The sequence below is a fragment of the Ceratocystis lukuohia genome (assembly GCF_044167205.1).
Source record: "Ceratocystis lukuohia strain C4212 chromosome Unknown Supercontig2_pilon, whole genome shotgun sequence".
Classification (NCBI taxonomy): domain Eukaryota; kingdom Fungi; phylum Ascomycota; class Sordariomycetes; order Microascales; family Ceratocystidaceae; genus Ceratocystis; species Ceratocystis lukuohia.
Genome location: NW_027263521.1, coordinates 2,534,631 through 2,545,626, shown reverse-complemented (window position 1 = coordinate 2,545,626; position 10,996 = coordinate 2,534,631). Strand labels below are relative to the sequence as shown.

Genomic DNA, 10,996 nt, shown 5'->3' with positions numbered 1-10,996 from the left:
CTTTTACTTCAATCCCCCCTGTTATGAAATTAGGTTATATATTAAGAGAACTAAGTTTTTACATGCTATTCAGGACAGGTAACCATATATAAATCGTGTGATTATCCGACATTCTACCGAATAGGGTCAGATTCTCCACAACATTCCCCCAGAATCTGCACTATTCGATGTCCAATCGGTGTATGGCTTCTGGGGCAGGGTTCACATTTATCTGAGATCTGAAGGTGTTGAACTTTCTGGCTATCAGTGGTTTTGTGAATCCATCAGCTAGCATGTTGTCGGTGGTGACGTATTTCAGTGTTATCTTGCCATCACGAATCCATTCCTTGACGGCGTGGTATTGGATGTCGATGTGTTTAGTCTTGGAACTGGCTCCCAGGTTCCCAGCAATCTTCAAAGCAGCTTGGTTGTCTCCGTACATCAATGTGTTGTTCTTCACTTTGATAAGCTGTGCGGTTTGGCTGATGTTTGGTGCCGTCTTCAACTGTTCTAAGCACCAGTTTACCAATCTGTTCAGCCATATTCCTTCTTTTGCGCATGGAGTGAATCCGATGTATTCAGCTTCGGTGGTTGAGGTAGCCACACTTCGTTGCTTTTGAGATTTCCAGTGTATTGGGCCGTTTGCTAACGTGTAGACCATGCCTGATACGGATCTTCTGTCTTTCGAGTTTGCATAGTCTGCGTCGGAATATCCCACCAAGAATTCATCCGTTCCCCCACGGCGCGGCGATGTGAACTCAATGCCGTATCTATTGGTGTCACGTAGATATCTCGCCACCCTCTTGGCTGCATCGAGGTGTCTTTCGGCTGGATCTGAGGTATGTTGTGATAGAGATGATGTGGCGAAGGCGATGTCTGGTCTGGTCATAACGCTCGGGTACATTAGTGTTCCCAGTATTGATTGGAAAGTTGCTTTGTCTGCAGCCTTTTCTCCAGGTTGCTTCTGTTCCAGTACGTCCCAGGAGCCAATCGGAGCGCCTATGGGGCGAGCTCTATGAGCTGTCATGTCCAGTTCTTCTGCCATTTTGTTGATGTAATGTGTTTGTGTCAGCCACATTTTCTGCTCTCCTCTGTCTCGTGATACTTCGAGACCCAAGAAGGTCTTCAGTTCCCCCATGTCCTTGATTCCAATCATGTTCGCGAGGCCTGAGATGAACTTTTGAATCGTTTCCTTGTTGGGACCCGCAACCGCAATGTCGTCGACGTAAATCAGGATCATGATTCCCTTCTTTGGATCGATCATGATGCATTCGTCCTCTGGACATTGGATGAGTCCAAGTTTCGCCAGACAGGGTGCTATTTTGTTTCGCCATGCGTACGACGCCTGCTTGAGGCCGTATAGGGCTTTGTTGAGCTTCCATACCACTCCGTTCTTGTGAAGTGAAGGTGGTGGGGTTAGATGAACCATCTCTCCCAGTTCAGCTTGTGCGAAAGCATTTGTCGCATCTACCTTGTGACATTCCAGATCCATCGTGCATACCAGGGCGAAGAATATTCTGGTCGTTGCCTGTCTTGGAGTTGGGGCATATGTTTCGTGAAAGTCTAAGCCCCGTATCTGCTTGAAGCCTTGTGCCACCAGCCTAGCCTTGAGTTTCCTGGGTTGGTCGTCTATGCCTGGTTTGATCTTGAAAACAAATTTTGTCGTTATCAGTTTCATGCCTTTTTTGTATGGCACCTCTGTCCATGTCCCAAACTTGCGCAAGGTTTTGACTTCTGTTTCAATGGCTTCTCGCCATTCCGTTCCAAGCTTCGGGTGGTTCACGGCTTCTGCGTATGTCCTTGGTTCGCGTTCGGCAAGTTTTGTCATCATGGCTCTGATTCTTTTTGCCGCAGGGTCGTCGCTCTTGTCTCCCCTCTGTTGGATTTGTGCATATGGTCTCTTCAGGATGCCGCGTGTGTAGAGGTCTTGGAGCTGCCTGTTGATCCTCTCTTGAATGTTGTCCGGTGTGTCTATGTCCATGGGTGTTTCCGTTCGTTGCATTGTCTGTGTTGTCTGCATGGTCTGTGTGTCCTCGTGTTCCCGATCGGTTTGGATGTCTGCAGTTATGGGTTCCTCGTTCACGATATCCTCCATTTGATTGTCTCCATCTGGGGGCGTTGTGTCCATCTGGGGTTCTGGTTCATCTTCATCACGTTCCTCTTCATTATGTTCTTCTTCGTCATTTGGCGCGGTGTCAATGATGGCGGAGGTTTGTTCATCGCTGGTTTCTTGACTTGTGGTTCCGGTCGTAACATTCGACGTGTGTTTGTTACTTGTGTCGTTTTCTGGGCTCCTGGAAGGTTCCAGTTGTCCATCTTCTGACCGGATTTCGTCCAGCAGTGAGCCCCCTGGGTTGCTCTCGAAAAATTTTAATGACTCCGTGATGAATGCTTTTCTCTTCTTGATGTCCCAGCAGACGTATCTCCCAGTTACCTTTTCGTCGATCAATAGTAGAATTCCTTCTCTGCCTCGAGCATCCATCTTGTTTCTTTGTTGGGTGTTCGGGTTCTTGTCGTGTGCGTTGTGGAATATGATCTTGCATCCCCACCTGTGGATGTGAGTAGCGTTCGGGGGTATGCTGAAGAAAAGTTCAAAAGGAGATTTGGATTCTGTGATGCTTGCCCTGTTTGCGATGAATGCTGCATGAACCGCAGCATATGGCCAGAACATGGTTGGCATCGAAGCGTCGAGTATCATTGTGCGAGTCGAGTCGTTGATTGTCCTGATTGCCCTTTCTGCTGTTCCGTTTTGACTCGATGTACCTGGGATTGTAAATTGAGCATCAGATCCGCAATCCTTTTGCCATCGGAGCGTTAATTTCTTTAGTTCCGGTGCATTGTCGGTTCGGAATGCCTTGATTGTTTTTCCCATTTTAAGTTCTATCTGTCGCTTCCAGTCATTTAGTACATCTGGGGCATCTCGGCGATGCTGAATCGGTAAAACCCATTTGTACTTGGATGAGTCGTCTACTACAATGATGTAGTATTGTGCCTTGTTGACAGCCGTAGGGTGAGGTCCTGATATGTCCATGTGAATCAGGTCCAGGGGCTCTTGGCTCGCAAGATTGTGGGAATGGCCATTTATCTTCGTGATTTTTCCTTTGACACAGACTTGGCAGTGAAAATTGTCTGGTTTCGCAGCGATGGTCCAAGTTTCCTTATCGGCCGATTGTTGGTGAATCTTCCTCAGTTTCTGTTCACCTGCATGGCCGAACTTGACGTGAGCTTCTTCATATGTCATTTGTGTTGCCACTGGTCTCTCGGTTTCTACGCATGGAGTTGTGTATAGCCCATCTTTCTCGATGAGATTCGTGTATCTGCGACCTCGCCTGATGAAGGCTCTTGATTCAGTTGCAGTTACTTCCAATCCTTTTCGGCACAATTTCTTTACGGACAGAAGATTATGGTTCAACCCTTCAACGTGGTAGACATTTATGACTATGTAAGCACCCCCAACATTTATCTTTGCCAACCCAACCATTCGTGTGTCCAGCCTAAGGCCACCCCAGAACACTGGGATGGGGTCTATTTTTCGGAGACTGTAGATTTTGGTTAGGTCGCCTGTCAAGTTGTGTGTGGATGCACTATCGACGATCCAATGGTTGGGGGTTTTCTTACTTTGGTTCTCGTCCATTAGACTCATGTTCGCGGTGATGTTTCTACGCTCCCATGTCTTCTTTGTTCTGCATTCGCTTTCACGATGTCCGAGCTTTGTGCAGAAGAAACATTTGGTCTTTGACCGCTGCTGGCTTTGATCGGGTCGTGTCTGGTTTGAAGCAGAACTCGAACTTGTCTTTTGAAAATTTTTGGGAAGGGAGTCGATTTCGTCATCGATCTTGTACATGATATCCGTCCATTTCCCTTGGGAAAGTTTCAGGTGTCTCTCGAGAATGGTCGCAATGCTCCGAGGGAGGCGGTTTGCCCAGAGATGAATGATGAGCCTGGTTGTCATGCAGGCTGTGGTTGTTCCATCCAATAGATGTTCGAAGTTGGGGATCTCTCCGAACTTGTTTTGGATTTTTAACCATTTTTGGAACATTCTGTCTCCTTCCTTCCATTCCATGTCTTGGAACACTTTTTCGATCAGCTTTGCGTGCTGTTGGTCGGTAGATATTTTGTATCTCATCCGTAGCATTGACCAGCATCGTTTAGCGTTGGGTGCACCGTCGATATAGTCAAGGGTTTCTTCATCTAGGCTTGCACGAATCAGGCCCAGGGCCTCCGTCTCGTCTTCAGCCTTTTCTCTGTCCGTTTTTTCTACGTCCATGGCATTTAGAAACTCCTCTTCTTCAAGGCCCTTGAAGAGATACAGTATCCCAAGACCCTTGAAGTTCCTGATCATGTTGGTTGACCAGTTGGTCCAGTTTAAGTCTGTGAGTTTTGTACTCTTGATTATTGTCGGGTCCAGGAGTCTTGCCGTCGTTTTCGGTTGTTGATCGGAGTTGGTTGGAGTGGTAGACGATTTGATCGCCTGGCTTAACGACATTATCAGTGTCGCGAGGTCCGCCTGTATCTCCTTTTCTGGAGCCGATGGCGTTTCCGGATTCATTTTGTTGGTTGGTTGATTTGCCGAATGTGTGCCGTTGTGTTCGATTGTTGCGTTGTTTTCTTGACGCGTGTATCTGTCCACAGATTTTCAGGGATTCGGTTTGGATATATCTAGATTGTTCCGATTTTATCGGCGGATATCAGTTGTCTGATATGTGTGCGATGTAAGCGAACTTCTTAGATCTTGTAGAGGTGTTCTTAGCTGTAGAAGCACCGGGCTCATAACCTGTTATGAAATTAGGTTATATATTAAGAGAACTAAGTTTTTACATGCTATTCAGGACAGGTAACCATATATAAATCGTGTGATTATCCGACATTCTACCGAATAGGGTCAGATTCTCCACAACACCCCCCCCCCCTTCTTCCAATCCCACCTATTCTCTTGTCTTGCACAGAAGCACAGGAGCTCATCGGAGTGCGCACGTGCTCAGTTTAGGATGTTGGTGTATGGAAAATGGCAAAAGACAAAAAAAAACCAGGATAAAATAACGTAAAAAAAGAGAGAATTACAATACAGCAAAGACCAGCGCTTCCCGATGCCAACTACGCCCAACTTAAGAACCGCTCCCATGATAACAAACATGCGCCTTTTCATCCAGCCTACTCGTTTGACGGGTAAACCACTTTGGTAGTGGCCATAAACTCCTCCTTGATGCTGCGCATACTGACAAACCGTGCTAGCAGCGTCTGGCTACCCGCCTTGTCGTTGGTGCCCGACGCCCGTGAGCCGCCAAAGGGCTGCTGGCCAACCACAGCACCGGTAGACTTGCAGTTGATGTAAAAGTTGCCTGCCGAGTCGCGCAGACGGTCCTCGGCAAACCGCACCACCTCGCGATCCGCCGCAAAGATGGATCCCGTGAGCGCATACTCGCCCGTGCTGTTGATCAGCTTGCACACCCGCTCAAGCCCGTCCTGAGCTGCGTCATCGTAGACATATGCCGTCAGAATGGGCCCAAATAGCTCCGTGCTGAGCAGCTTGTGGGTCGGGCTTGATGTTTCGTAGATGGTTGGCGCAATGTAGAAGCCCTTGGATTTGTCGTAGGTGCCGCCTGTCAGGAGCTTCAGCTCGCTGTCAGCCTTGGCAGCGTCAATGACGCCAGCCAGCTTGTCAAAGGACCCGCTGTGGATCACAGGGCCCATGAAGCTAGCTGCGGTGCGTGGGTCGCCCTGTACAATGCTCTTGGTGTGGGCCACAAGCTTTTCGCGGAACGCCGGCCACACTGACTTGGCCACATACAGCCGCGATGTAGCGCTGCACTTTTGGCCCTGGTACTCAAATGCACCACGTACTGTCTGCAGCGCGGCGTTGTCGATATCAGCAGATCCATGGATCAGGTGGAAGTTCTTGCCACCCGTTTCACCCACTACACGCGGGTACGACACGTAGCGGCCCTCGGCAATGCCCTGGCCAATCTCGCCGTAGAGCTTGCGGAACACAGCTGTGCTACCGGTAAAGTGCAGAGCAGCGAACTCTCGGTGCTTAAGAACTGTCTCGGTGATTTCTACCGCGTTGCCTGGCACGAACTGAATGACGTTAGGTGGCAGACCGGCTTCAAGGAGGATTTTGTAAACTAGCCAGTTACTGAGGATGGCAGAGTCCGAAGGCTTCCACACAACAACGTTGCCCATTAGGGCAGGGGCGCCAGGGAGGTTGCCAGCAATAGCAGTGAAGTTGAACGGTGTCACGGCATAGACAAAGCCCTCGAGCGGTCGATACTCAACGCGGTTCCAAACGCCAGGTGAGTTGTGCTTAGGTTGTTGGGCATACAGCTCTGTAGCATACTTGACGTTGAAGCGGAAGAAGTCGGCCAACTCGGCGGCTGTATCAATCTCAGCTTGCCAGGCGTTCTTGCCTTGGCCTAGCATAGTAGTAGCCATGAGTTCGTAGCGGTACTTGGTGGAGACCAGATCTGCGGCCTTGAGGAAAACAGCAGCTCGGTCGGAGAATGGGAGGTTGGCCCATGATTCGCGGGCCGCCAGAGCAGCATCAATGGCAGTGGAAACATCGGCGGCAGAGGCAGTCGAGTACTCGGCAACAGTGGAGGAATGGTCGGCAGGGTTGGCCTGTTTCTGGGTGGCTGAGGAGGTGATATGCTTGCCACCAATGACAATAGGAACCTTGAGGGGAGCTTCTTGTCTAGGGATTCAACAGCAGCGGTGAGGCCCGCACGCTGCGAAGATCCGGGGGCATAGTGGTGCTATTCCAATTGCCAATTAGTTGTTAGCAAGTCAACGCAAGACATTGATCACGGCAGATAAGGATAGGTGTAGGGCGTACATTGGGCTCGTTGTCCACAGCAGGAGTCTGGAATGAAGCAAAGGTAGCATAGGTAGCTCTGGATACCGAAGAGGTGGTCGCACGCAGACCAAGTCTAGAAGCTACCAATGAGGCAGATCGCGAAGTGAAGGGCGCCATTGTTGGAGATGGGCTTGGGATGCGAGGGGAGAAAAAGAAGTCAGGCCTGTTGGGGTAACTTTGGAAGAGACCTGGCAGTTATGGTGTGCGACAAGAACAAAGAAAGTAAGAAAGAAAGAGAAGGAGGCCTACAGCTAAAAGGGCAAAGATGAGGAGAAAAAAGGGGGAAAAAAAAGGCACAAAAATGCAGCCTCAGATTAGTAGTCGTAGCTCTCCCTTTTACTTTGTCGTCAGTGTGAAGCTCCAACTCAAGCAAGCTTCACCAATAGAAACGCCGGCTTATCACGGCCTAAGAATCGAAGTACTTTTTAGTGGAGAAGTCCCCAAAACGCTGAAGTCTGTATGTAGCAGCACTCAATAAAATACAATAAATTCGCTACTTGTTCCCAATCGTGAAAAATCCGAAATCGGCTGGCATTTATAGCGACCTGTTCTCTCTATATTTTTGCTCCTTTGGCTTCTACCAGAGAGCTTCACGATCCTTGGAGCGGCATATCACGGCTTTGGGGGGTGCAGAATGTAAAGCCCCGCCTTTTTTTGCTCGCAGGAGCGACAAGCTGCAAACACCTATGTGGCACGTGACAGTCACAGCAAGGGCGTAGGCCCTCAGGCATAGCCAACGGTTGCGATGTCGCAAAGCAATGAGGTACGACAATGAAATAGATTAGGGAGAGTATAGAATATAGAATAGAAACCAAGACGCTTAGAAGCACAACCCGTAACAACGTTGGCTCGTATACTGTATACTCCAGGCCCGGCAGAAAGCAAACATCTTCAACCCCACATCACATGACCACCACTCACAGCTGAAGGATTCACAGCGGGAAGGAGCAAAGCACAGATGCAAAATGCGAGTATCACGTGACCTCCAGCTTCCAAGAAGCGCCCGCACTACCTTCTCCCCACCATCTTAGCCAACAAACACATCAGTCACTGATGCCCGTCGTACTGCTGTCGCTGTGGCTATGCGCACCCCGCTTTGACCGGTGGGGGCTCTCGTTATGCTGCTCCGACGACGGGAACGGCGTCTGCCATACATTGGGCACCGGGCCCCGGTACTCGAGCGCCGGTATCGTCACTCCATAGCCGCATGTGTGGCCTTCCCGATCTGATTGCTCCATCTCTACATATATGACCACATCCAGGCTACTATCTGAGCCTTTGCCATGCGCGTTGAAATCAGCCGCCTTGTGCTGTGTTCCCGCACCAAACTCATCCTCGCACATGGGCCCATGGCCGCTAACGCCCTCGAACTTGCTGCCTTGGGTGGTGGCTGGAGCGCTTGACGCAGGCGGGTGGTGGTATCCATAGCCGTTTTGTGCAATGCCTCGTATCGGAGAATTTTCTGTCAAGATAGAAAAGTTGCGGCTGGGCATCGTGCAATGGTTGTTCTTGGACGTGCATGCCGTCGAGCCCGGGTCACGGTCAAACATATTCAACAAAGTCTCATCGGTCTCCTTGTTGAGATGGTGGATTTTGTTGCGTTTAGCGAGCAAGTTAGCCACCGCCTGCGGCGGCGGCTTGTTGACGATTGCCGAGGACACGACATTTTGCATGAAGCGAAAGTCACGCTCTGCAGGTATTTTAAGGCTGGGGTTGGAGTAGAAGCGCCCCATGGCCGCCAGGTGCACGTCGCCACCAAGGAATGTCACACGCACTGAAAACTCAGCTGCAATCGCCTGCAAGCGTTCAACCATTTCGCGCCGTTCCAGCTTGTGCGTCTTGGCTGTGTAATGGTCATCCAGATCATCCAGAAGATCGATGTTACCGTCAAATTGATTAAAAAGACTGCCACCAACGCCAAAGTGTCGGTTCAGCACCTTAACAGGTGCCATAACTGGGCTGCGGAAGATGTTTTCAAGCCAGGTAAGGCGGGGATAGGCGATGGGGATGCCAAGCAGGAAAAGTAGGTGCTTAATCGGCTCGCCCTGATTTCTCGCAGTGGCGAGTTTATTCCGCAGCTGATCAAAGAGCAGGTCATAGGTTTCGGGGAAATTTATTTGATGTCGTGTACGCTCGGTTCTAGCATCGAGCCCCATTATGGCCATTCTAGGGCCAAGGGAGGCATATATGTGGTACGCGTGTTGCTCAATATACGGCTGCAAAAGGATGTCAGTACGTGTTATCTGCTAGTATGCTAACAAAGCAATCGACAGAGCTGTTGGTCGGTTCTTTACGTACTCCAGGCTTGGGCCCCCGAATATACATGCTCGACACATTGTTTTCCAATGGAGCAACATAGACGTTGGCCATCTGAATTTCAGGGCCGGCTTTGTCGGTGGTGTACGAATAGCGTGGCGGCGGCAGATGGTGCTGGAACAGCATGTAATACTTGTAAGCACAGCCACCAATGCCACGGAACATATCGCAGCGCATAAATTCATCAACGTACGAGCCATATCCATCGATGATGTCGTGGTCGTCCCAAATGTTCAGCTGGGGGATCTGGCTATTGGCCTCGGCAAACTCGGTTCTGCTATACCACGAAATATAATTTTCTAGGTAGTAGTTGTCGCACTTGCGCCGGAAGTCGTCTGAAAAGTCGTGGTCGCGACGCTTTTTTGGGTTGGATATTTGCGTCCACTCGCGAAGCGGGCCTTGAATGCGGATGCTATCGTTATATATCTGGTCGCCACCACCAATCCTACAAGAGGGAATAAATAGTTAGTGTCAAAGCAGGATGAAGCGCGAAGCGTAACGTGAGAAGGAAGCCCGAAAATCCCAGCACCAGCAACTTACATGACATGGAAAGGCTCCTGCTTATGCCGCCTCAACACATCGTTCCACAACGCAATCCCGCTCCAGGCTTCCTCATCAGTGCCAATGCTAAAGCCATTGCATGAAAAGAACATGCTGCGCATGCACTCTGTCGCTGCCGGCACATAAAACTCGCGTGCTGGGAGCTTCTTGCTACCTTTGGCATGAAGCTCTGGCATTTCATAGCGCCAGCGCGTCGCCACCTCAAGCAGTGGCACCTCGAGCGAAAACTGCCAGAACGTGCATCGCGGGTCTGAGTACAAACAGGTGCCCAGCATCTCTGGCATCTGCGGACTAGCCGTCCTTGGTGCCGTCGCAGCCGTCAACGCCAGACGCGGCGCATTTCCTACCGTCGCACCACCGCCACACGTGACTACTAGCACACTGCCTAGCCAGCATCCGTTATCAGCCATGCCACGGTAGTTAATCATAGGCCCACAGAGAACCTGTGTTGGGTCTTGCGATTCGAGAGGTGCCGCAACGCCTGGCGGTAGCTGAATTGGCTGGTGCGCAGTCCCGCTGTTTCCATTAGCATTGGCCGGCGGTTCAATGCGGCTAGAATTGAGAAAGTCTGCGAGGTCGTTGGTGCTGCGTGGCGCCCCCAAGTCACGTGGCACGGCATGGCGCGCGTACGAGCTGGACTCTTGGTGGCGCCAGCGCGTTGCAGAGGTATGAGCGTCTGCATGTGGTCCCTCATTGTAGGCTCCTGGGCCGTGGCGCTTGCTGCGGTAGTGCACCGGTTGTTCGTCATCGGAGGAGTCAAGATCAAGGTTCGGGTCGGTAGCGCTGGCATGGATGCCGGAACTAGCTGTTGGTCGCGCATAGTGTGACATGGCAGAGAAGGGGCAGCAAAGGCCTCGGGCAAGTGGAACAGCGAAGGCTCGAAAGTTGATTGATGGGAGCTTTGAAATCACAGACTCGTCGTGAGAGGGGTATATAAGATGGACACGGGGACGGGCCGGGGGGCAAGGGCAAGGGACAAGGACAGGTCTCTACTTTGGAGCAAGATAAAGCCAGTGAAACTCGATCCCAATGCACAAGGGAAGCAAAACAAGAACAAGACAGCAAAGTAAATAAGCGAAGAGGAGCCCAAAAAAAAAGACGGACAATAAAAGCGAAAGGAAAAATCCAAGAAGCCAGCTGGAATGAATATGCCGTGCCGTGTCTTGATTTATGTGTGGCCTCGGGCTTTTCCAGCAGGACGGCGCGCTTTCTTTGTTGATTTTGTTTCGCAGAGGTTAGGCGAAAGACAAGAAAGAAGAAGAAAGCCAAGGACAAGCAGATCACCTCGTG

The 10,996-nt window shown here is 50.5% G+C and overlaps 3 protein-coding genes across 3 annotated transcripts; all 3 read right to left on the bottom strand.

Moving 5' to 3' along the window:
* Positions 1–160: 160 nt before the first annotated feature.
* HOO65_020632 (Retrovirus-related Pol polyprotein from transposon TNT 1-94) lies at positions 161–4,528 on the bottom strand (the record flags this gene model as incomplete). Its single annotated transcript, XM_071000117.1, has 1 exon — positions 161–4,528. One exon carries the CDS (start codon positions 4,526–4,528, stop codon positions 161–163), a length of 4,368 nt encoding a protein of 1,455 aa, XP_070861270.1.
* Positions 4,529–5,130: 602 nt separating this feature from the next.
* Positions 5,131–6,946, bottom strand: HOO65_020631 (aldehyde dehydrogenase; the record flags this gene model as incomplete). Its single annotated transcript, XM_071006633.1, has 2 exons — positions 5,131–6,648; positions 6,809–6,946. The coding sequence occupies 2 exons, from the start codon at positions 6,944–6,946 to the stop codon at positions 5,131–5,133; spliced, it is 1,656 nt and encodes a 551-aa protein (XP_070861269.1).
* Positions 6,947–7,872: 926 nt separating this feature from the next.
* On the bottom strand, positions 7,873–10,536 carry HOO65_020630 (uncharacterized protein; the record flags this gene model as incomplete). Its single annotated transcript, XM_071006455.1, has 3 exons — positions 7,873–9,045; positions 9,128–9,590; positions 9,686–10,536. The coding sequence occupies 3 exons, from the start codon at positions 10,534–10,536 to the stop codon at positions 7,873–7,875; spliced, it is 2,487 nt and encodes an 828-aa protein (XP_070861268.1).
* Between the last annotated feature and the right edge of the window lie 460 nt (positions 10,537–10,996).